The sequence below is a fragment of the Dama dama genome, chromosome 2, assembly GCF_033118175.1.
Source record: "Dama dama isolate Ldn47 chromosome 2, ASM3311817v1, whole genome shotgun sequence".
Taxonomy (NCBI): domain Eukaryota; kingdom Metazoa; phylum Chordata; class Mammalia; order Artiodactyla; family Cervidae; genus Dama; species Dama dama.
The window spans coordinates 40,940,582-40,967,007 of NC_083682.1; the positions used below are offsets into that span (position 1 = coordinate 40,940,582).

Genomic DNA, 26,426 nt, shown 5'->3' on the forward strand with positions numbered 1-26,426 from the left:
TAAAACAGTTAAAATGATGGAGAAAGGGATTCCAAAATTTATCCCTCCATAAAAGCAACAACACCGATAACAACAAACAAAAAAACTGGCAGAAACTCTCAGAATCAACTTTTTCAGGCCCCTGGAAACTAACCAAAGGCTTGTCACAACCAGAGGGACGTTTATTAAGAAAAAACACTGAATCTCTGTGCAAACAGTGAGCTTTTGGTATTTTAATCCACCGTGATCTCAGCCCTTTTTCCTCTGCTCAGTGGTAGCCTTGAAAGTAACAGACCATGTTCTCAGTATTGGTACCGATACCAGAAGGAGCAGAATGGATGTCATTCACAATTAATTGTAATTAACTTATTGAGTTATGTGATTCTTTGAAAGACAGATTCAAAAGGCTTGCCTTTATGTCCTTTAACTTGGAACTCTTCCACTGCTAAAGTGACTTCTTGCAAGGGTTTGTCAAAAATGTTTACAGGTAAATTAATATTTGAATATATATTACAAATATTTACAGGTCATTGATGCCTGAGAAAGTGTCAACAGTTGGGGCAAACATCAGACTGATCAAAAAGTTTGGAAGGGAAGGCTGGGAATAAGACACTTAGGAAACAAGGGCTTTGAAATTCTCTGACCTGGGAATTCCTAGGAATCTAAATGACCACATGGGTGTCCAGGGCTATGCACATGCTTGGGAAAGATCTAAGAAGGTCCTAAGGTCTCACTGCTGGCCGACCTTGAAGGCATGAGTTTTGAAGTCAAGTCTCAACACATGGAGCCCACCTGCAAAACATTGGGAGAATTTGATTCCAGGCTTCTAAGGCAATCTCTTTCCATTCACTAGCTGATCATTAAGCTGAAAAGGGACTTTAGTAGTCACAAATGATAAAAAAAAAAAAAAATAAAGACTTTATAGTATTAGTTCAGAAAAACCATTAAACAAGGAAACAGCTACAATAAACAGTGGCAATAAACCTTAAGAAGGGGTGAAACATCTGATTGCTAGAGTTGTCAATTATTCAATATCTAGTTTTCAACAAAAAGCTATGAAGCATACAAGAAACAAGCCCCTTTACAGAAGAAATGACTAGAAACTACCTAGGAAGTAGAGACATCGGACGTAATCATCAAAGACTTTAAGGAAATGTCTCAGACATGCTCAGAGAGCTAAAGGAAATCAGGAGAATGATATATCATCAAATAGAAAAAAGAAGTAAAAATTGGAAAAAAAAATTTAAAAGGAAGTAAACTATGGAGTGGAAAAGTACAGTAATGGAAATGAAAAATTGACTAGAGGGTTTTAGTAGCAGATTTGAGTAGGGCCCCCCCCCCCCCCCCATCAGTGAATTTGAAAATAGATAAAATATCAGGTTTGAAGAGCTGAAAGAAGAATGGAAAATGAACAGAGCTTTAGAGACATGTGAGACACTGTCAAGCGTGTCAGTGTTGGGAGCCCCAGAGGAAGAGGAGAGACAGAGGGGTGGGTAGAATACTTGAAGAAATACCACCCGAAAACTCTTAAATTTGATGAAAACATTAATCTGCACTTAAGTAGCTCAACAAACTCAAGTAGGATTAGCTTCAGGACATGTTAAACTGACTAGAGAAGCAACTCATCATGTACAAGGGTCCTTATGAAGTTACAGCTGTTTTCTCATCAGAAACATTGAGTCCAGAGGCAGTAGGCTGACATATTGTAAGTACTGAAAAAAGGTCAATCGAGAATTCTGTAGCCATCAGAAATGAAGGTGAAATAAAGATACTCCCAGATCAACGGAAATTGAGAGAATCATGACTAGACGACTAACCCTACAGGAAGTGCTAAAGGGGGTCCTTCAAGCTGAAATGAGACCTGAGACGTAATTCAAATACGTGTTAAGTAAAAACGCAGGTAAAGGTAACTACACAGGTAATTATAAAAGTCAGTATTAATACATACTTTGTAACTCTGCTCTTCCTATTGATATAAAAGATAATGGCATAAAACATTGTCTGCTTATGGATACAGTGGGCTTCCCTGGTAACTCAGTGGTAAAGAACCTGCCTGCCAGTGCAGGAGAATGTGGATTCAATGCGTGGGTTGGGAAGATCCCCTGGAGAAGGAAATGACAACCCACTCCAGTATTCTTGCCTGGGAAATCTCATGGACAGAGGAGCCTGATGGGGTCACAAAAGAGTCGGACATGACTTAGTGACTAACAACACCACAACATAGACATACTATGTATGAAGATGTAATTAGTGACAATAAACAAGGAAGAGAAGCAGTTACATAGGAGCAAAGTTTTTGTATCCTGAATTTTGTATACTGAAATTAAACTCTTTTGTATACTGAAATTTAAATTTTGTATACTGAAACTGATACTAATCCAGATTAGAGTTGTTATAAATTAAGATGTTAATTGTAATTATAGTGCAGTCATTTAAAGAATATAACAAAAATTATGAAAAAGGAGTTAAAATGATACACTGGCAAGTATCTAACACAAAGTTCAACTCTCCAGTTAAAAAGCAGAGATATGCAGGATGGATTAAAAGACATGGTTCAACTATTGATTCAGAGAGATAAATGGGTTGGAAGTAAAGGATGAAAAAATATATATGTAAACCGAAATCAAAGGGTCAGTCTTTCAAAAAGATGTAACAGTTGCAAACTTGTGTGTACCTGAAAGAGCCTGGGAATACATAAATCAGGTATTGACAGAGTGGAAAAGAGAAATAATCAGTTCAACAGTAATTGAGAATGTCAGTACCTTACTTTAAATATGGACAGAACAGCTAGACAGAAGATCATCAAAGAAATAGAAGATTTGAACAACACTATAAACTTGATGAGACATAGCAGAACATTCTGTTCAATAGCAGCAGAATATGCATTCTTCTCAAGTGCCCCTGGAACATTTCCTTGACACTACAGGCCACAAAACAAATCTTAGTATATTTTAAAAGATTGCAGAATATATTGTCAGACCACATTGATAGAAATAACAGAAGTAAACCTGGAAAATGTACAAATATGAGGAAATTAAGAAAAATAAAAATATCTTAAACCAGTCACATTTAGTGAAGTGTGTATGTGTATTTTTAAAGCACAAAAACATACAGTTGCAGGTTTTTGTATTCATATACCTGAAAATTTAAGAGTTTTGATACTTTGAGTGAGTATTCTGGTTATTAGGAATGCATATTGTCCCAGATTTTCATTCTGTAGTATTAGTTTAGACATTTTATATTCCTATTAAAAGAGCAGATAAACCACTAATCTATTCATTGTATTTTTTTCTTCTTTCATGATTGTTTTATGTGGATTAATAAAACTGATCTATATTCTTTCATGTTTAAGTTAGCTGACACTTAGAGGATCAGGTATATCAAATACACATATAATCTGTTTTATGTATTTATGACATATTTATTTATAAATGATATATTGTAAAGTGGAAAATTATTATTTTCTGAATAAGTTGCAAATTTCTTTATTGCCTATTTGATAATAGATCCTCAGGTGTTGAGTGGGGCGAGTCATGACATGTAGTAAAATATGCCATGTTGTTGTTCATAGTGGCAATTGAGAGCTCTTTCTTTGTAGAATAATCAGAAAATATTAAAACTAATTCTAAAAATCTTTAAAGATATCCTTTCGTCACAGCATTGAGAATCTTTATCTAATTCTCACTTATTTTTGTCTTACTCTGTTAATCTCCATTTCTAGCTATAATAACTTAGGCTGTTTTTCTGGTGGGGAAAATCTCAGTTTTCTTATTATGGTTAAAAACTAGGCATCCTTTTGGGCTTCCCGGGCGGCTCGGACAGCCAAGAATTTGCCTGCAGTGCAGGAGACCCAGGTTCTATGCCTAGGTCAAGAAGATCCCTTGAAGGGCGGCCCACTCCAGTTTTCTTGCCTGGAGAATCCCATGGACAGAGGAGCCTGGTGGTGGTCTATGATCCATGGGGTTACAAAGAGTCAGACACGACTGAACAACTCACACACACACACACACACACACACACACGCATCCTTTTACATTTATCTGAGAAAAGACAAACTTTCAAGTGACAGAACTTCTTAGTGCATATAAATCAGCGGTTCTTCACATCTTTAGGAAGGAATTTATACAAGTTAAGTTGGAAACATGTGGCACACGTTAATTTCTTTCAGGAGAAGGAAGCCAACACCCGTTTGGAACCATGAACATTGTCCGGACTCCGTCTGTCGCTCAGATTGGGATCTCGGTGGAGTTGCTGGACAGCCTGGCTCAGCAGACTCCTGTGGGCAACGCTGCTGTCTCCTCAGTTGATTCGTTCACTCAGGTAACGGAGTGCACCTCTCATTTTCTAAAATAGCTTACAGATCACATTCTATACTTCATGAAACAGCCTGTGGTAGAATTCATGTAAATGAAGGTAAACACATATGACATAAATTATTGGCTTCCATGAATATTTTCAGTTTGTCTCCTTTCTATATAGGTATTTTAAAATTCATAAATGCTTTGATGATACTTAGTTTTTACAGTCATAAAATAGCTCAAAGTGATTTTTTTTTTAAATGAATTTAAATATTAACTTTCCCCCCCGTTTCCTCCCACAATTAATATGCTAGACTGTGGGTATACAGTTGTGAACCTGATAATAAGGAAGATTCTGGTCCTAATGTTGCTTAAAATCACATAATTTCATAAAGGTTGACTTTTAACCTATAAGGCAAAGGCCTGAAGGGGAGAATAATTTAGGCAGAGTTATAGCTAATACAAAGGCCCAGTGGTAGAAATCTGTTACGTTTGAAAAATAAAGTGAAACTTTGTGGCTGGCGTAGAGTGAGCAAGGGGGAGAGATGGGAGATGAAGTGGGAGATTATGGGGAAGTGCCTCCCCCATAATGAGATTCCATATATGAAATCTCATTGGCTTTTGTAGGGACTTTGGCTTAAGTTCTTTTTGGAGGACAAAACAAAATTTCTAGCAGGGGAGTAATATGATCTAACTTACGTTTTTAAAGGATCACTTTTGCATCTTTGGAGAGAAACTGTAATGAGGCAAAGATGGAAGGAGAAAGGGCGGTTAGGAGTCTCTTGTGAAAATCTCGGTGAGAGTTTAATGGGGAGTACAAATGGACGTGGTGAAAAGTAGTTGATATCTTTTCTAGAGATAATTTGAATATGGGGCCAATGCTGTCTCACGGTGTGAATCACATGTAAAGTCTGAGGTAGAGACATCAACTGTGGCTGTAAGGATGCTGGTTCCAGGAGCTAGAACACAGGAATATTGTGCAAAGAACAAGTGTGGGTTGGGAGTGGAATCAGGAGTTGGGTTTTGGTTGTACTGTGTTTGGGATGCCTATTAGATAGATAGCTGGAGGTGGCAGGTTCATGAGAGAGAAAAATTTGGGTGCCCTCAGTGTAGAGGTGGTATTTAAAGTTGTAGAGGAAATGTGATCACTGAGAAATAACTATCAACAGAAAAATTGGCCAGTGACAGAGCTTGAGGCCATTTCAAAGTTGAGATGCTTAAGAGATCAGGAGGAATAAAAGGAAAGGAACACCTAAAGTAGTAGGAGACCCCCCAGAATGATATTTTGGAAGAGAAGTACTTTTTTTTTTAACCTCTTTAAATTATTAAGATATGATAGCACATTTACAGGAGATTTGGAAAATACATACAATAAAGTTATATATAATTCCACTGTATATTACGATTTTTTTTTTTAAGTAGATAAAAGATTTTTAGTTGGGGTTTCAATATCAAACTCAAAACTTAATAGAATGGGTATACGGAGAAGTAGAAGGATATAGTAGACCTGAAAAACACAATAAACCAATTCAACATAAGATATATACAATTTTCAAGACTGGTTTTTAAGAAGGAAGAAGTGATCAGTAGTGTTGACTGCTTATGGATCAAGTAAAAAGGGTAAGAATTAACGATTGGACTTGGCAAGGTAGAAGTCATTAAAGACTTTGACAAGAATTCACAGAGGTGGAAAGGGAGTTTGGAGTGAGGTTGAGTGACTTGGAGAAGAGGAAATGGAAATAGTGACTATAGATGACTCTTAGTGAGTGTTGTTACAAAGGACAGCAGATGGGTGGTCTGGTTGCTTGAGGGCTGTGGGGACAAGGAAATTTTTTTTTCTGTTTTTAATAGATATTATATCATGTTTGACAGCAGTAAAGCATTTGTGAGAGAAAAATTGATGATGCAGGAGAGTGGGGAGACTTGTGAAAGTGGTATCCTTGAGTAGGAAGTAGACTGTATTAGGAAGGAATAGAAAGGATAATGGGCAATGTTTAGAGTATGGATAGAGAGATGCAGCAGGTTAGCAAACGTGCTGAAGAGGACTTGTGCAGGTTCTCGCTCAATTCCTTCTCTAGTGAAATAGGAAGCAAGATCATCATCAGCCAAGATTGAGGGGAAAGGAAATATTGGAAATGTAAACCAAGGGCTTCCTTGGTGGCTCAGATGGTGAAAAATCCACCTGCAATGTCGGAGACCTGGTTTCAGTCCCTGGGTTGGGAAGATCCCCTGGAGGAGGGCATGGAAACCCACTCCAGTACAATCTAAACCAAAAGAATTGTTAAATAAGTCCTCTAGGAGAGGAGGAGCATGAATGGACTAAGGAAACCTCTGTGCTTGCTGGACAGCATACTCTTAAGAACTGTGGCTGTGAATTTAAGAGGCAACTTGTCATTCAGTCTCTGGAGAATGGGCCGAGTTAGGAAAGACAGTCTGGGTTTTAAAATTTTTGTCAGCAATTATAAAAAAAAAAACTGTGCTGAAAAAAGCAAGTTACGAAGCAATACTAAACAGTTATTCCATATAAATTGTATGTGAAAAATGTCTGGAAAATACATGCCAAAGTGATGTTAACCCTGGAGAGAGGCAGGAAGACATTTTAACTCTATAATAAATTATTTGACCTTCTTATTAAGCATATGTATTTTTTATGAAATATTTTAATATATAGAAAAGTACATTCCACAGATATTTATTGTGTACATTTTGTGTGCCAGGCATTTTTAAAGAACAAATAGATAAAACCAGGTATCAAAATAAAATAGTACCTGACCTTGTAGGGCTCTATTTATAGTGGGGCATATTTGAAGACTTCCATGTATCTTCCTGGGCTCCCCTAATGGCTCAAAAGATAAAGAATCTGCCTGCAGTGCAGCAGACCCAAGTTCTTTTCCTGGGTTGGAAAGATCCCCTGAAGAAGGAAATGACAGCCCATTCCAGTATTCTTGCCTGGAAAATCCGATGGACAGAGGAGCCTGGCGGGCCACAGTCCATGGGATCAAAAAGAGCCCCACAGGACTAAGCAGGCACACATGCACACAGTCGTCCACTTAGGTTTAACTGTTACATTTTGCTATATTTTATACTAGTTAAGAAGTTATATAAAGTGTTACAATCCACTGCTCTCTGCTTCTCTTTTTCCCTGTCCAAGTAGCTAATCTTCTAACTTTATGTATCTTTCCTATTTCAGTACTTTAAAAAATTTTGTTTTTTCACAAAATATGTATAGTGCAATTTGTATGTATGTTTAAACATGTTTCTAATTTATGCCTTTAATTGTTCTTACTTGATTTTAGTTTTTATCAGTAGCACATGACTGAGAAAGTCAGTTTTACATGGAAAACGGCTGTTCTCTGTTGTGCCTCTTAATATTCTGCTCTTCTTCTGCTCCTCAGCAGCAGTCGCTTTCAACCTCCCACTTTTTCTTCTTGTATTTACTTCCATGTGTCAGAAGAAACTTGTTGAGTCTTTATTGATTTATTTGTTATAGGTATTTTCCATTGACTTATCAATACATAACATGATTTAAGGGCTTCCCTGGTCGCTCAGATGGTAAAGAATCAGCCTGCAATGCGGGAGACCTGGGTTTGATCCCTGGGTTGGGAAGATCCCCTGAAGGAGGGCATGGCAACCCAGTCCAGTATTCTTGCCTGGAGAATCCCATGGACAGAGGAGCCTGGTGGGCTACAGTCCATGGGGTCGCCGAGTCGGACACGACTGCGTGACTGAGCATAAGCAGAAGCCCAGCATGGTTTAGCTCTCTTAATCTTCTGCTCCCTGGCATATACAGGTATCTTTTCTCCCCTCCTTTCCAATATAGGTCTTCAAGTTAAGATTCCAAATTTTCATTATTATGACCTGGTAAATATTTTTCAGAGCTGAGCCATGTGTTATGAGTTTATGATTATATTTCTTGTCCTATATAACTTTTTATTTTTCTTGGTTAATAAATTTGTCATTTTTTCCTTTGCATGGATTTCTATGTTTCCATTTCTAATAATTTATGCCCAAACTCTTCCAAATATAAATTCCCATTCAATATCTTTATATATATTTATAGCAATTTAAAATTTGTCTTGGAAACATTCCTCTTGGAACTCTTAGTTTAAAGCAAATACATCTTTTAAAAAATTTTTTATTTATTCATCTTGGACTGTGCTGGCTCTTTGTTGCTAAGTGGGCTCTTCTGTAGTTGCAGCTCGTGGGCTTCTCGTTGTGGTGCCCTCTCGTTGCTGAGCACAGGTTCTAGGGCATGCACGCTTCAGTAGTTGTAGATTGTGGGCTCATTTGCAGCATAGTTGCTCTGCAGCATGTGGCATCATCCCAGATCAGGGATTGAACCCGTGTCTCTTGCATTGGCAGGTGCACTCTTTACTACTGAACCACCAGGGAAGCCCAGTCCCTATTTTTAAATTAATTAATTAATTTGGCTGTGTCTGGTCTTAGTTGTGGCCTGTGGGATCTTCCTTGCAACCTGTGGGATCTCCACTTGAGACTTGCAGGTTCACTAGTTGTGGTTTGTGGGCTTAGTTGCTTGGCATTGGGATCTTAGTTTCCTGACCAGGGATTGAACCTGTGTCTCTTGCATTGCAAGGCGGATTCCTCACCACTGGACCTCCAGGGAAGTCCCTACATACTTTTTTTTTTTTAATTCAGTAATAGCATCTTTGTTGTATGTCATGTGTCACATATACTTACGTTTGTTTCTGGGCTCTCCATTTTATTCCAGTTAGTTTATTTGCCTGTCCCTTTGCCAGTTATATCTGGTAGGCCAAGACTTTCCTCATAATCATCAAAACAAGCCTGAGTATTTTTCATAATAATTTTAACATCGACTTGTCAAGTGCTGTGAAAAATCTTGTTGGAATGTAGTTGAAAATAACGTTGGACTTATAGGTTTTAATGAGCCTTTATTACATTATGTCTTCCATTCATGAACACATAGTGTCTTTCCACTCAATGTGGTAAAAAAAAAAAGTCCTTTCATTCGTTTTCTTTCTTGTCTGTCAATACACTTTAAAATATTTCCCACAAATATCTTACTGTCAGCTTGTCTTTGCATTTCCCCTAGGTATCTTACAGACTTTTTGTCATGAGTCGGATCTTCTTAAAATTACATTTAAAATTTTTTGTTGCTTGTGTGGAGGGTTGCTGTTGGTTTTTTTTCTCTTGATACTGAACTTTTAGTCCATGTTCTTACGGAACTCTCATATTGGTTCAAGTACCTTAACAGTAGAGTCTCTTGGGTTAAATTATCTCGATATTATTAAACAAAAACCCTGTTAACATGTTTCTTCTCATGTAGAAAAGAGTCAGCAAGAATCTTCATGGCTAGTTTTGTGTTTCTGAGAAAGTGATGTTCGGACGATTATTTTTGAGTGAATAAAAGGTATTACTATTGTTAGTAGTTCATTAATTTTGGGTTTAGTGCTTAAACCCATTTGATGCTCAAGAAATGTAAATCCATGAGCTTCTGGCTTCTACCAAGGAGAGCTGGAGGGTGTTTAGTGGATTTGCCCATTTGAAGGTCAGTTAGAGCAAACGGGCCAGGAGATAGAAGTGGAATAGTATCATCTTTGCAATTGATGGCAAGTAACCAGTTGCTCCTTTTTTATACTTTTTAAAAATTTTTCTGGCAAGAAAAAGACTTTAAATATGGTTACTATTTTGGATGAGGAAACAGGTTGATTTGACCAGGGTGGTATTTGAGGAGAGGGGAATCTGCAGAGGTGGAGATAAAAGAAGATAATTTGAAGGAAAAAAATTTTATCTTTTTTTCTTTTAATAAAATGAATTTGTTAGAAACTTAAAAGCAGTTGAAAGTCATAGAAATTCTTTGAGATATAAGGATAGTACTAAAGGCAGATGGTTATGCTTTTGTGCACTAGTGTCATTTTATGGCTTCCTCAGTGGTCAGCGTTAGACTTACAACTCCTAGTCCTTAAACCAAGTGAGTGCAACAACGTTTTAAATTAAAAATATTAGAGTTTAATATTTTAAAATATTGCAGTGTTTAGTACAACCCATTAATCTATTTATTATTAACTTTTAGTTCACACAAAAGATGCTGGACAACTTCTACAATTTTGCTTCATCATTTGCTGTCTCTCAGGCCCAGATGACACCAAGTCCATCTGAAATGTTCATTCCAGCAAATGTGGTTCTGAAATGGTATGGGGCATTATGTAGCTCTCATAGTAAGGCTTTGAGTAACCATATATATATTTTGCTTGTGAATGTATTTCTTTTTTGACATTTAAACATTTTCTTTTATAGTGGATATCAGCCTACATTAACATTTGCATGCCATTAAATAGTATGTGCTTTAGAGTTCAGATTAGGAAAAATTTCTGCCCCAAATAATATTCTGTTATACAGTAGACATTTTGGCTTTATAAACACAAGAAAATACTGTTACTTATGTTTTAGGGACCACAATTAAGGTCTGTATCTTTTATCTATCTATCTATCTACCTATCTATATGCTTGAATTTTAAGTACCATATATGAGGCGTGAAATATCAATGAAAACTTTTTTCCTAAGTTTAGAAAGCCTTGATCTAAAATAAACATGTATAAAATACATCAGAGTGGTTTATACTGTATCCTGTACATAAATGATTAATAAATCTGTTTCTTCAGCTTTCCTTTGTTTCTCTTTTGTAGATGTTTCTTTTCACTTTGAATATCCCAGTGTTAGGGAGACACATAAGGAGGCTGTTGAGAAGTGGTAGCATGGTGTAGCATGGACTGGTCTGGAATGTATTAGGTTTGAGCTTTGTTATCATGTAGCTATGTGACCTTGAGCAAATCACTCTCATCTATGAAATGAGGGTGGGGGAGTTAGATTTCATTTTTTCTTAGGTCACTTCTAGCTCTCATATTTGCCAAAGATAATAAAATGTATTATGATGTGTGCTTTGTGATACAGCCAGTTAAATCACTATGCTTGCTGTCTTCTTATACATTAATAATTAAGCTCCCAAATTAACTTTTTAACTTTCTAGGTTTTTAATCTTGGCTTTTTAGAAGTGACATGTAAAGTTATTTGCTTTTTGATGAGTTATTTGTCAGGTTATGAAAGATTCTAATTAAATTTCTTATAAAGATGTTTTTTCTTTTGTAGGTATGAAAACTTTCAAAGACGACTAGCACAGAACCCTCTCTTTTGGAAAACATAATTTGAATAAAATAATTTTTAATGGATTCTGAAATTTGTCATGTTTTGAAGATAATGACTATTTGAAAGCATGAAGTCAAAAGGATCCATGAAGCCTAAGTTTAAAAACTGCTTAGTGACTATGAAGTTTAATTAACATCTTTATAAAAAATTAAAAACATTGAAAAATGAAAACATGTTCATCATTAATGACTCCTTTCCCGTAAGCTTAAAATACTCAAGAGGTAAAATATTTTGTTTGGGCTATGATTCATGTTTTACTTAAAAATAAAGCATATTCACAATAGTCTGCCAAATGCATTGCATTTATAATCTTTTGTTTATATTTACAGTGGAATTTGCTAGAATAATTAATGAAAATCAAACATACCAAAATTTGGAGATTTTTGGAAAAAGATACCCAATCTACATTTTTACGTATGGAGAAATTATTTTCAGTTAGTATTTCTTAAGAGTAAAAGTTTTTTCAAGGGAGTTGCCTGGCAGTCCAGTGGTTAGTACTAGGAGCCTTCACTCCTGTGGCCTGGAGTTCAGTCCCTGGTCTGGGAACTAAGATCCTGTAAGCCTCATGGTGCGGCCAAAAAAAAACGTTTTCAGTTAACAAATTGGTTGTTACTTTTTATATCAGCAAATTCATTCATTTTTAACAAAACTCCCATAATTATTATTGTTCAGGCTTTATTTAATATTGATAGTGTTAGGCACTTTTGTACAGAATATAGGATTTCTTACTTTTATGTATGAAGATAAAGCCTTGTGTCTCATTCAGAGGAAAATCTTTGACTTACACTGGTGATTCCCATTGACCAAATACCACCAGGATCTCACCTGTCTGGTGATCTTTACAGAGATATAACAGTAAGTTTTAACTACATACAAACTATCCCTTGGCTTGCCAAGAGGAAAAGACTATGTGATTGTCCATGACAGCCCTGGGTAGTGTATTTAAACTGGTTTGTTGGGCTTCCACAGCAGAGCATTAGGATTACTTTTCTGATTATATTGTTCTTGCTGTTGGGATAGGTAGTCATACCCAGTTTGGGTGTAGTGTTGTTAGTTGCTCAGTCATGTCCAACTCTTTGTGACCCCGTGGACTGTAGCCTTTGTCCATGGGATTCTCCAAGCAGGAATACTGGAGTGGGTTGCCATTCCCTTCTCCAGGGGATCTTCCCAACCCAAGGATTGAATGCAGGTCTCCCACATGGCAGGCAGATTCTTTACTGTCTGAGTCATCACGGAAGCCCCAAAAGAATACGGGGGTGGTTGCCGTTTCCTCCTCCAGGAGATCTTCCCAACCCAGGGATCAAACCTGTCTCTTGTGTCTCCTGCATTGGCAGGCAGATTGTTTACCTGTAAGAGGTGGGCAAAAGCCTGGTATTGATGTTGCAATTCCTGCTGAGTTACAGATGATATCAGAAATAGAGTATAACAGGAGTAAGCCAATAATTGTTCCTTGAGGTGGACACATTCTTGGAGCTAGTTCCTGCACAGAAGTCTGGAAAGTCTTGGAAAAATGACCAGGACAGTGAGAATAAGTCCAGCACTTGTTCCACCCCGGTGCGCTTGGTTTAGCAGATGAAGCTGTAATGATTACAGCAGAAGTACTTTGCTGACTTGGAGTACAGCTTTTGCAATAATGAAGATTGGGGCTAATGGTATGAGGAAAGTTCAAGTTATAAGAAGGAGCCTTTGGGAGGAAATTGGTCTCAGGAGTTTAAAGGAACAGCTATTAAATCTTTCACGGTGGAATTTGACAGGTTTAGAGTCAAATTCCAAAGTAAAAGATTAAATAACTGTTCCTTTAAACTCCTGAGGAGACCAGTTTCCTCCCAAAGGTCCTTCCTGCCATGTGAGGATATATGGAGATGTCTGTGACCTGGAAGAGGGCTCTCAGCTGATCATATTGGCATCTTGATCATGGACTTCCAGCCTCCAGCACTATAAGAAACAAATTTCTATTGATTACATGGTGTTGAGTCTGTGGTTATTTTGTTATAGCAGCTTGAAGGAACAAAGACACATTGAAACATTTTATTAATTTTTACTTACAGTTTAATCTAGGAAAGCTGAACTCTTGATTTGATTTTTTCAAGTTTGATTTTTAAAAAGAGCTTTTAGAATAGTTTTGAATTATTTAAAATTTGTAGAGTGCCACACAAACTTAATTTTGCCTATTACCATTTTTCCATAAAACAACCCAGAGTTTAGGCAGGAAAAACAACAGTGTTTTTATGCCTCAATATGGGAAAGGGAAAATCATAAGAGAGTTTTCAGAGGAGACAAGATACGAACTTGAGTTAAAAATATCCAAAGGCAAGAAGTAGTCTCAGCCAATATCTATATCGGTTTACAGGGGAAAATAGTAACATAATTTACCATCTGTGCCCAATGGATCCATTTTTTAAAATGCTTGTCACTGGATACTGAATAAAAAAATTTAAAAGATAGTAATGGACTTTATTAGAATTTTAAATAGTTAGAAAATAGCAAACTCAAATATGTGTTTAATATTTTCATGCTTTGATGATAAGAGTGCCTGATGAACTATGGACAGAGGTTTGTGACATTGTACAGGAGACAGGGATCAAGACCATCCCCAAGAAAAATGCAAAAAAGCAAAATGTCTGTCTGAGGAAGCCTTACAAAAAGCTGTGAAAAGAAAAGAAGTGAAAAGCAAAGGAGAAAGGAAAGATACACCCACTTGAATGCAGAGTTCCAAAGAATAGCAAGGAGAGAGAAGAAAACTTTCCTCAGCTATCAATGCAAAGAAATAGAGGAAAACGACAGAATGGGAAAGACTAGAGATGTCTTCAAGAAAATTATAGATACCAAGGGAACATTTCATGCAATGATGGGCTCAATAAAGAACAGAAATGGTATGGACCTGACAGAAGATATTAAGAAGAGGTGGCAAGAATACACAGAAGAACTGTACAAAAAAGATCTTCATGACCCAGATAATCACGATGTGATCACTCACCTACAGCCAGATTTCCTGGAATGTGAAGTCAAGTGGGCCTTACGAAGCATCACTATGAACAAAGCTAGTGGATGTGATGGAATTCCAGTTGAGCTATTTCAAATCCTGAAAGATGATGCTGTGAAAGTGCTGCACTCAACATATTTGTCAGCAAATTTGGAAAACTCAGCAGTGGCCACAGGACTGGAAAAGGTCAGTTTTCATTCCAATCCCAAAGAAAGGCAATGCCAAAGAATGCTCAAACCACCACACAATTTCACTCATCTCACATGCTAGTAAAGTAATGCTCAAAATTCTCCAAGCCAGGTTTCAGTAATAAGTGAACCGTGAACTTCCAGATGTTCAAGCTGGATTTAGAAAAGGCAGAGGAACCAGAGATCAAATTGCCAACATCTGCTGGATCATGGAACAAGCAAGAGAGTTCCAGAAAAACATCTATTTCTGCTTTATTGACTCTGCCAAAGCCTTTGACTGTGTGGATCACAGTAAACTGGAAAATTCTGAAAGAGATGGAAATACCAGACCACCTGACCTGCCTCTTGAGAAATCTGTATGCAGGTCAGGAAGCAACAGTTAGAACTGGACATGGAACAATAGACTGGTTCCAAATAGGAAAAGGGGTACATCAAGGCTGTATACTGTCATCCTGCTTATTTAACTTATATGCAGAGTACATCATGAGAAATGCTGGGCTGGAAGAAGCACAAGCTAGAATCAAGATTGCCAGGAGAAATACCAATAACCTCAGATATGCAGATGACAGCACCCTTATGGCAGAAAGTGAAGAACTAAAGAGCCTCTTGATGAATGTGAAAGAGGAGAGTGAAAAAATTGGCATAAAGCTCAACATTCAGAAAACTAAGATTCTGGCATCCAGTCCCATCACTTCAAGGCAAGTAGATGGGAAAACAGTGGAAACAGTGGCTGACTTTATTTTTTGGGCTCCAAAATCACTGCAGATGGTGATTGCAGCCATGAAATTAAAAGATGCTAACTCCTTGGAAGGAAAGATATGACCAACCTAGACACATAGTAGAAAGCAGAGACATTACTTTTTCAACAAAGGTCCATCTAGTCAAGGCTATGGGTTTTCTAGTAGTCATGTATGGATGTGAGAGTTGGACTATAAAGAAAGCTGAGTGCCGAGGAATTTATGCTTTTGAACTGTGGTGTTGGAGAAGACTCTTGAGAGTCCCTTGGACTGCAAGGAGATTCAACCAGTCCATCCTAAAGGAGATCAGTCCTGGGTGTTCATTGGAAGGACTGATGTTGAAACTGAAACTCCAATACTTTGGCCTCCTGATCGAAGAGCTGACTCATTTGAAAAGACCCTGATGCTGGGAGGGATTGGGGGCAGGAGAAGGGGACGACAGAGAATGAGATGGTTGGATGGCATCACCGACTCAATGGATATGAGTTTGAGTAAACTCCAGGAGTTGGTGATGGACAGGGAGGCCTGGGGTGCTGCAGTTCGTGGGGTCGCAAAGAGTTGGACACGACTAAGTAACTGAACTGAACTGTACCCAATAAGGGCATTGTCTTCTGAATTTAACTAGCTATACATTAGCTGTCATGTATGAACCTGGGGCATATCCATCTTGTAAATGCTGATTCTAGATTTCAGGTGTATATCTAATAGGTTCTACTTTACTACTATCCGGTTACTGCATCATCAAAATGCAATACATGAAGCATTAATTGAAAACTGACAGTTAATAATTTTGTTGGAGAATGGCTGTCTTTGTAGCTCCATAGTTGAAAGACATTTTCATTTTTAGATTTATGGGTTTATTGGAATGATCAAATAATTACTCATTTTTGCATTTTCTATATAACCTTTGTGTGTATACTTGCTTTCAACATTTGCCTGCTTAAAAACCTTATTAATATATAATTCTCATAACATCAGATTCACTCAAAAGTGTATAATTGAATGTGTTTTTTTTAGTATATTAATGGGATTGTGCAACCATAATCATGATCTAATTTTAGAGCATTTTCATCTCCCCAGAAGAAACTCCATGACCATTAGTGGTTAATCTCCAGCCTCCAGGATCCCCAGTGCTCTAAGCAACTATGAATCTACTTTCTTTCACCATGGATTTGCCTTTTCTGAATATATAAATGGAATCATATAGTGTGTGGTCTTCAGTGACTCACTTTCTTTAGTTAGCATAATTTTTCAGAATTCATCTATATTATAGCATGTTTCAGAGCTTTATTCTTTCTTATTGCTGATAATATTACATTGTATGAGTATACCACATTTTGTCCATATGTCAGTTGGCATTTTGGTTATTTCCAGCTTTTGGTGATTATAAGTAATGCTCATGTAAATATTCATGTATAATTCTTATGTGGATATTTGCTTTCAGTTACCTAAAAGAGGAATTACTGAATTCTATGGTAACTATGTTTACCTTTTTGAAGAACTGCTAAACTGTTTTCCAAAGCTTTTATTATACTTTGCCATGAGCAATATATGTATGTATGATTAGTCGCTCAGTTATGTCCAACTCTTTGCAACTCCATGGACTGTAGCCTACCAGGCTCCTCTGTCCATGGGATTCTCAGGCAAGAATACTGGAGTGGATAGCCATTCCCTTCTCCAGGGGATCTTCTCAACCCAGGAATTGAGCTGGAATCTCCTGCATTGCAGGCAGCTGTGTTATCAGTTATCAGGGAAGCCCCACTGAGTTACATGGTAACTATGTTTAACTTTTTAAAGAATTGCTAAACTGTTTCCCAAAGCTTTTATTATACTTTCTCATGAGCAGTATATGAGGATTTCAATATCTCCATGCCCTTGACAAGACTAGTTATTGTGTCTTTTGATTGTAACCATTCTAATGGATGTGAAGTGGTATCTCCTGTTTGATTTGCAGTTTTCTAATGACTAATAATTTCTTTTCTAATGACTAATACACACTTCTCATGTGGTGCTAGAACCTGCCTGTCAATGCACGAGACATAAGAGATGAGGGTCTGATCCCTGGGTCAGGAAGATCTCCTGGAGACAGAAATGGCAAGCCACTCCAGTATTCTTGCCTGGAGAATCCCATGGACAGAGGAGCCTGGGGGACTATAGTCCACAGGGTCACAAAGAGTCAGACATGATTGAAGTAACTTAGCACACAGGTGTGCATGCAATGACTAATCAGAGTATCTTTTCATGTGCTTCTTGGCCATATTTTTATGTTCTTTGGAAAAATATCTGTTCAGATCCTTTGCTCCTTGTTTAGTTTGGTTATTTGTCTTTTTATTGTTGAGTTATAATAGTTCATTATATATTCTGGATACAAATCCCTTATCAGATGCATGATTATGCAAATATTTTTTCCATTCAGTGAATTGTCTTCATTTTCTTGATAAGAGTAATAGTTGTAGCACAAAAGTTTCTAATTTTGGTGTAGTCTAATTTATCTTTTTTCTTTTGCCACTTTTTTTCTTTTTTGGTGTCATATCCAAAAAAAAGACATCCTATCAATCTGTGATGATTTATTCCTGTGTTTTCTTTTAAGAGTTGTATAGTTTTAGCTCTTACATTTAGGTCTTTGATTTATTTTGAGTTGATTTCTGTGAATGGTGTGAGGTAGGGCTCCACCTTCATTCTTTTGCCTGTGGATATCCAATTGTCCCAAAACTATTTGTTGAAACATAGCCTACTTTTGTTAATTTTGGTGCACAAGCATAAAAGATCAAAGAATATGTGATTGAGACTATTAGGAACTTCAGTATTTTCAAAAGTGGGGAATTTTTTTCAAAAATGATTTGAGTATATCAAAATATTACAGGGGTATTCTTTAATCATGATAGAAGAAAACTGTCTCAGCACAGATAGCTTTGCTGTCTTACAAAAAAACTATAATTTCACTTTTATTTATTCTCTGTGTAACAGCATCTAGTAATGGTTTCATGAGCCTAGCCTTGTGAATACACTCATATTAAACCAACTTTGTCAATAGTTTTAAGACATTTATTAATCATTTCAAGCTCATTATAAACCCAGACAAAGTTCACCCCTCAAACCTTCTATCTGTATACTCCCATTTGTCTTTAGCAAAGGTACTGTTTTATAGGCTTAACACAATCAGACACTAAAAAGTTTTTTTTTAATGTAGAAAAAGTGTTTATTGCTCTGCATGGACATCCCGTTACCTACATAAATTTTTTTAATATTCTTTCAAAAATGTACATGCATACCAACAATCTGAGGCCATCTGAAGTTCCTTTTTAACCTAGTATTTCCAGATATTAAATAAGAGCACATGTATAGTAAAATAATATTTTCTACTTATCCAAGATTATCAATTAATACTCATTAAAAAAAAAAAAGTGTATTCCTTTGCTTGGCTGCCCTGGGCCTTCCTTGCAGTATGTGGGATCTAGTTCCCCAATCAGAGATCGAACCCAGGTCCCCTGTATTGGAGGCGAGAAGTCTTAGCCCCTGGACCACCAGGGAAATCCCTATACTTATTAATATTAAAGATAACTAAGACTCTGGAAACTAAAAATTAGGCTGATGCAGGAAGTCTTAATGGAAGCATAAGAACTCCATAAATTTAATCTCTCTCAAAAGATACTTATTATAACCATTCCCTTTTTTTAAGCACAAGTTTAGGTTTTTGTAATAATAAATAATTTATGGAAAACAGTGTTAACCCATAAAACCTGTATAAGATATTTAGAAACTTTAAGGCATGGGGGAAAAAAACCACCCTAGTCTTGTACAAACTAGGATATTTTTACATTGTGATAAGGGGAAAAAGTGATATTATTAACTAACTCTAATTTATGTAAAATCATCTGTGTTCAGGTGTATTTAATGAATTTTTTCTTTAATACAATTTATTAACCTGCATACATAAATCAAATTTAAAAGACTTTAAATTACATTTAAAAGTTCTGAATGCCTTGCTTTTATTCTTGTAATTATTTGCTTAACTAATAGCAGTTAAAATGTTTTCATGCTATGTTTGAAGCAGAAATATTTTCCTTAGAAAAGCCAAAAATATAAAGGATTAGAAGGCTCTCCCCTTCCCTTTGGAGTTTCTTGAATTATTTCTTGAGATTTATGTGAATGTGTCATATAAACCAATCAGAACAGGAGCTCCTGTAGATTTTAAGAGTCCTTGTCATCTGATTAATTCCTCTTTTGGTTTTTAATGTACTTCTGAAATGAGCAGGTTTCCCGAAGTGGCCACTTGTAATTCTAAATTGGCTTGGTGAAATAGTAATGGAGAAAGGTATGCAAACTGAGAAGATGGAAGAGTTCTGCTGGGAATTCTGTTTCTTTTGAAATGAACTGTAGGACAAACAGTTCGTTTAGGTTAAAGGGAAAGTATTGCTTATGTGAGTCTCTAGTCATTACTCAGCAGTTTCCTAGTCCCTTGACAGGGAGAATATAAAGAGAATATCTTTCCCAAAGCCAGTTTTTCACACAGACAGGAATGAAGTGTATTGATTTATGATCTTAAAAAGGTCAAACTATTAAAAGTTTGCCCAAATGATGCCAAGTTATCAAGACCTTGTGAACTTACCGGTTCTTGGAAAGAAGCTTGGAGGACAGGTTTAATGGATGTGTAGCTGTCCTACGTTCTGTGAACTTCTTTAGACATGTAGCAGTACTATAGACAGTAGACAGGCAAGACGGCTAACAGTAAATCAGAGATTTGGCAGACCTTCACCAGGGGCTTCCGTGGTTATCTCAGCTGGTAAAGAATCTGCCTGCAATGCAGGTGATCCCGGTTCAATTCCTGGGTCAGGAAGATCCCCTGGAGAAGGGATAGGCTACCTATTACAGTATTCTTGGGCTTCCCTGGTAGCTCAGCTGATGAAGAATCCACCTGCGATGTGAGAGACCTGGGTTTGATCCCTAGGTTGGGAAGATCCCCTGGAGAAGGGAACAGTTACTCCAGTATTCTGGCCTGGAGAATTCCATGGATGGCATAGTCCATGCGGTTGCAAAGAGTCGGACACAACTTGAGCGTCTTTCACTTTTCACCAGGGAAAAAGAGTATATATTTAGTCAGATAGGCCAAGAGTCTCATGGGAATTTATTCCTAGGACAAATCCAAAAACCCATCACTGGAGAACTCGTTGAAACCATTGAATTTAAAAAAAAAAAAAAAAAAAAAAAAGCACAAGGGTGATTCTTAGGGGGAAACGAAAGGGGTTTCAGAAGTGCACATTCCCATCCAGTTGAGGGTCTAGGCCTGAGTAGCAAGGATCCCAGTGGGATCTAAACTTGTTAAGCTCTGCAATACAAAGACCACTAGGAGCACACCCTTATTCAAAGTTCTGCTGCAGCAAGGGAGAATGTAAACTGAGGCAACAGGGGACTTCTCTAATGGGAGAGGTTTTGGGAGCCAGAGTTCATCTTGGATCATATAGGCAGGGATACGTTGTTGGAAGTCAGTGGTCTTTAAAACACATAAACCTGAGTGTGGTTAATGTTAGACCAGTTTGTTTGGTCTAACCACACCCTTAGAATATAAGGGGCTGCATTAATTTAAGATGGTTTGTTTTGTATGTTAAGGTTCGATGTAGAGTTTATCTCTGCAAGTCACGGGCAAGTTGGAGTTTCTGTTTCAGTTCTCAGTACTATAAGAAAATATCCACAGTTTAAAAAGAAAATCTTTATAAACTACTACATTTATTGCCTAAGAGAGTGGTGGTCTTTAGTTTCTCTATTTTGGGTTTCTTTTTTTGTTGAGTATTAGTTTAATTTTTTAGTTAGCTCTTAATAATACATCAGGTCATGGAGTTATGAGCAGTTGTTTGTGACATTTAAGGATATCTCCTTTCATTTTATTTATTAAAATGTTTTTGTAAGCCATGTATGATTTACTAGAGATTGCATAGAGCTGACAGAAGGGTTTTTTGGGGTTTTTTTAGTTTCTTTTGGTTTAACAAGTACACTTTTCCCTTAACAGGTTCTACTTTTATTAAAAAACTTTTTGTTATTGCAGCTAGCTCATATCAATTTCAAGATGAGTTTTTCCTTTGATCATTATGAGAGTGGTCATGTGTTAAATTTAGACTGAGCATGTGAAATTTTTAGGGCTTATGCACTTTATTCATCTTCTTTACTTGCTTTCTAGCCCACATTCATGGAAACTGACAGAAGGACTACTATTCAGCAGTGACTGTGTTTAAAATAGGCTTGTACAAGTATGCTGCCAGAATTGTAGTGACTGCTGCTTGCCAATTTTTGTTTGATTTAAAAGATCCTTCAAGTACTTATATGATGAAACCAGCCTAATCTCTTTAATTAGTTTTTGGGAAAACTTCAAAAAGTTGTTATCTTTCACGATTGTACAGTGTATTGCATCCTTTTCCACTCAGCATTAGAAGGAATCCGTGTAAAAGAAATTACACTAAAGACATTGTTTCTTGAAATTATAGTGTGATAGTGTTTTGCACTGTTGTAGCCTGTAGAGTTAGATGTTCTCAGGCATTTTTTACTTCCACTAATTATTTAGCATGTATTCAGGACTGATACTCAGTCCCCTTATCCCATTCCTTGTCCTGAGTTCTAAAGTCCAACCACTTGTACTTTTTTTTTTTTTTTTTTCAGAAAAGGCCACTGATGATTTCTTTTAAAAGAAAAATCTTGTAACCACCGTCTTTGACTTCACCTTGGTTGTTAGTGCTGTTTAGCAACCTTATGTTTTTTGATAAACTCTCCCATCTCACTTGCCACTCACTGTTTTTTTCCTTCTTGGAGTGCCTTTTAAGATTCTCCCTTTGTCTTTTGTTTTCAGCAGTTTGCAAATGATTTGCCTAGGTGGTTTTGTTTTTTAAGCTTGCCTGTGTTTCTGAGCTTCTTGAATCTGTGATAGGTAAGATGTGGTAAGCCACATCTGTGTTTTGGGATAGTTGCTCTACAATATCAATACTTGGATGGATTGAAGAAGGCTGTGAACTTGCTGTTTGTTAATTGTAAGTTTCGTAGCATCTGTTTATCCAGCTTTCTACATCCCTAAAAGGAGATCAGATCTCCCACAGCAGTTTTTAAAATGCCCTCCTTTATTTTTTAAAAAAATAAAATTCCTTTCCCTTACATCCCTCTCATCCACTGGCAGTTAGTCACTTTCTGAGAAAGTAGACACCATCAGATGGGAATGCTTCCACTTCCTGCAGCCCAGCATCTGTACCTTCCTCTTCTCCATTCTTCTGTCACTGTGGGTGAGTGAGGTATTCTTTCCACATACCCAAGGATCACCCTTGTCCGAAAGGCCATCCCAATTTAACTTCTCAGGGATCTCTTTCAGTATCCCCCTTCTCTCGTATATCTTCTCCCTCTCTTCTCTCCTTTCCAACCACATTTAAACAGATTTAAGCCTCTTCTATCAAACCAAAAGCCCTCTGTGACATATTTGTTCCCTCTCTTGCTTCACCCTTCTTTCACAGACAGATTTCTCAATGGAGTTGCTAGCTTTACTTTCTTAAAAGCTCGACCTCTTTCAATCTGACTTCAGTTTGCACACTCAAACTAATCCACAAAATCATTATTGGCTTCTTTGGACACGTCAATCTTAACCTTACTTAGCATTGCCTATTTAATCATATCCTTCTTAAAATGATTGAGCTTTGTCTTACCTGTCTACTTATAACATCCCATGAAGACCCATGGAATTCTACCCTAATCCCTCCGTGTTTCACACTATATACTTCTACAGGAGTGCTTTCCAATATAATGTAAACCGTAATTTAAAACTTTCTAGTAGCCACATTAAAAAATAAGTTAATTTTAATCATATATTTTTAATCTAATATATGCAGAATATCAATATGTAATCAATTTTAAAATTAATGACATTTCAGCTTTTTAAAATGAACTTTTCAAAATCTGGTGTGTATTTTGTATTTATAGCTTATCTCAGTTTGGATGCCAAATTTTGAAAGGCTAAGGTGAAATATAGTACTGCCAAAACAATAAAGTTGTGTTTATTGCAAAAACATTTTACACTGCTTTGACTTTTAAACTTAAATTAATTAAAACTAACTAAAATTGAAAACTTCAATTCCTCAACCACACTAATCTCATTTCATGTGCTCAGTGAGCTATGGGCTATCATGTTGGAAAGTGCAGTCTAGAGTGATCTAATCTATTTCAACACATCTTGATGAGTCTAGATCTCTTTTCTAAATTCCGGAGTGTTATTTCCAGCTGTTTCCTGAAAAGCCTCATGTCCTATAAGGACGTCAAAATCAAACTCATAAATAAAACAGAGCTCGTCTCTCCTCTGCCTCTTTGTCCCCTGTGCCTCTTATCTTAGGAAGTAGTATTAATTCCTATCAGGCTAGTTGCCCAGAGTTTAAATTCCACCATTGATTTCTCCTTCCTTCCCACCTTATCTAGTCAGTGATTGTGCTAAGTGAGTACAGTCACTTCTGCCTCCAAATAGTCCTTAAATTTGTCCTCTTGCCTAACTCTGCATCTACTAGGCAGTTTGGGTTAGTGTTTCTCAAACTCTACTTGACCAGCAGGTCACCTGGGGAGCTCATGACTGTCGATTCTGATTCAGCAGGTCCGGGCAGGACTGCACTTCAACAAGTTTCCAGGTGAAACTGCCGCTGGTCCTGCTGTTCCCTTAACCGTATTTTGAACAGGAAAGGTGTAGGCTGTCCTTGAGTCTCTTCAAGAAACTCTTTGCTACTTTTATTCCTTCCTTTCTCTAATCTGGTTTGCTGCTCTGCTGCCAGAGTGATCTTTATGATGTGTAAATCTGGTCATCTCAATACCTAGCTTCACATCCTTCAATAATTTCTCGTGGATTTCAGAATGAAGTAGGGAATTATGACTGATCCTCCTTAGCCTCTTCAGCTTTCCCTCTTTAACACTCGCCCGACCCCCATTTGTTCTTGCACACGTCCCACCGTGTGTGTATAGCGGGAAGGCCTTGGCACATGTTTTCCTGCTCCACTTGGTGGGTTCTCCTTCCATTCCCTTTGCTTCGGTAATCCTTCCTTAAGTTTCAACTTAGGTTTCACTTCCCCTGAGAGGCTTTCCCTGACTCCCCTTCTTATAACATTTTGTGACACCTAATCACACGACTTTATTATTGGCTATTTACTTGTTATTTTTATCTTTTTGAGCTCAGGAACTGTGACTTCCCCTGGTGGCTCAGATGGTAAAGCGTCTGTCTACAATGCGGGAGACCTGGGTTTGATCCCTGGGTTGGGAAGATCCCCTGGAGAAGGAAATGGCACCCCACTCCAGTATTCTTGCCTGGAGAATCCTGTGGATGGAGGAGCCTGGTAGCCTAAGGTCCAAGGGGATGGAAAGAGTCGGACATGACTGAGCTACTTCACTTTTTCACTTTCACTCTTTTTTAATTGTTGGTAAATAGTAGATGCTCAATTTTTTTTTTAAGACTGAACAAGGTGTGAGGGCAGTATGCTTTGTGGAGAAGTAAGTGCTTCCTTTGTTAAAATGGTCTTATATTCCCAGTGTCTTCCAACTTGAGGGTTTCAGAAGGATCTGCAAAGGAAGAAATTGAGGAATGAGACGTGTTTTGGTTTTCTTTTTCAGCAGGGAATAATATTTTCCAAGACTTTAACTTATACCCTATTTATTGAATATGATGTGTAAATATCACATGTAATATGAACATAAATTTCTTCAATATTGTATAATATAATCAATATTATTTAAAATGCATTTCATAAACTACTAATCTGCTAGATACTGTGAAAAAAAAGTTTCTGAGGTCAAATATTTTAAGAAACAGAGCATAATCTCCCCTTTCTTAAAATTCATAGTGCTTAATAGGTCTAAATATGGAATAAAAATTATTAAAACATGTTCTGATTTAAGCATTTATTGAGACAGTTTCATGGCCTGCTGTTCCTTCCCGCCCCGCCCCCCCCCCCCCCCCCCCCATTTAGGACCTATTATGGACCAAATACATATCAGAGATCTGAGCCATCACAAAATTCAACTTTTCTGTATTTAACTGATCAAAAAACTAATATTTTCTAACCAGGAACTGCAGTTACCTTAGATCTTAATAGCACTAGCAAGTAGCTTTTTTTTTCCCCCACAAAGGTTTTTCTTTTTGCAAAGGTACATATATGGCAATAAAACTGTACTGTACAAGTTTATTTTGTAAAGGTCAAGGTAATGGCCTCTAGAGCCAGATGGCTGGGGTTCAAAACTGTAGCCAGATGGATACAGTCCATGGGGTTGCGAAGAGTCCGGCACTACCTGATATTATCAAGTTACTTAACCTCTCTTAGTTTCCTTAATCGGTAAAGCAGAGTGACAGTAGTATCTGCCTTAGAGTCTCGTTCAGTTCAGTTCAGTTGCTCAGTCACGTCCGACTCTTTGCGACCCCATGAATCGCAGCACGCCAGGCCTCCCTGTCCATCACAAACTCCTGGAGTTTACCCAAACACATGTCCATCAAGTCAGTGATGCCATCCAGTCATCTCATCCTCTGTCATCTCCTTCTCCTCCTGCCCCCAATCCCTCCCAGCATCAGGGTCTTTTCCAATGAGTCAACTCTTCACATGAGGTGGCCAAAGTACTGGAGTTTCAGTTTCAACATCAGTCCTTCCAATGAGCACCCAGGACTGATCTGCTTCAGGATGGACTGGTTGGATCTCCTTGCAGTCCAAGGGACTCTCAAGAGTCTTCTCCAACACCACAGTTCAAAAGCATCAATTTTTCGGCGCTCAGCTTTCTTTACAGTCCAACTCTCACATCCGTACATGACCACTGGAAAAACCATAGCCTTGACCAGACGGACTTTTGTTGGTAAAGTAATGTCTCTGCTTTTTAATATGCTATCTAGGTTGGTCATAACCTTCCTTCCAAGGAGTAAGTGTCTTTTAATTTCATGGCTGTAATCACCATCTGCAGTGATTTTGGAGCCCCCAAAAATAAAGTCTGACACTGTTTCCACTGTTTCCCCATTAGAGTCTCCGTGGTAAGGTACGAATGAGTTGATTTACACAGAACAGACTAGTACCTGGTATA

The 26,426-nt window shown here is 37.4% G+C and overlaps 1 protein-coding gene across 1 annotated transcript in view; it reads left to right on the forward strand.

The window, feature by feature from the left end:
• Positions 1-11,631, forward strand: part of HIKESHI (heat shock protein nuclear import factor hikeshi) — a 38,429-nt gene extending 26,798 nt beyond the window's left edge. Inside the window, exons 3-5 of the mRNA XM_061120186.1 lie at positions 4,148-4,299; positions 10,330-10,448; positions 11,404-11,631. Coding sequence (XP_060976169.1) covers positions 4,148-4,299; positions 10,330-10,448; positions 11,404-11,458 — 326 coding nt within the window. The 3' untranslated portion in view covers positions 11,459-11,631. The remainder of the gene's footprint in view (positions 1-4,147; positions 4,300-10,329; positions 10,449-11,403) is intronic.
• Positions 11,632-26,426: the final 14,795 nt, after the last annotated feature.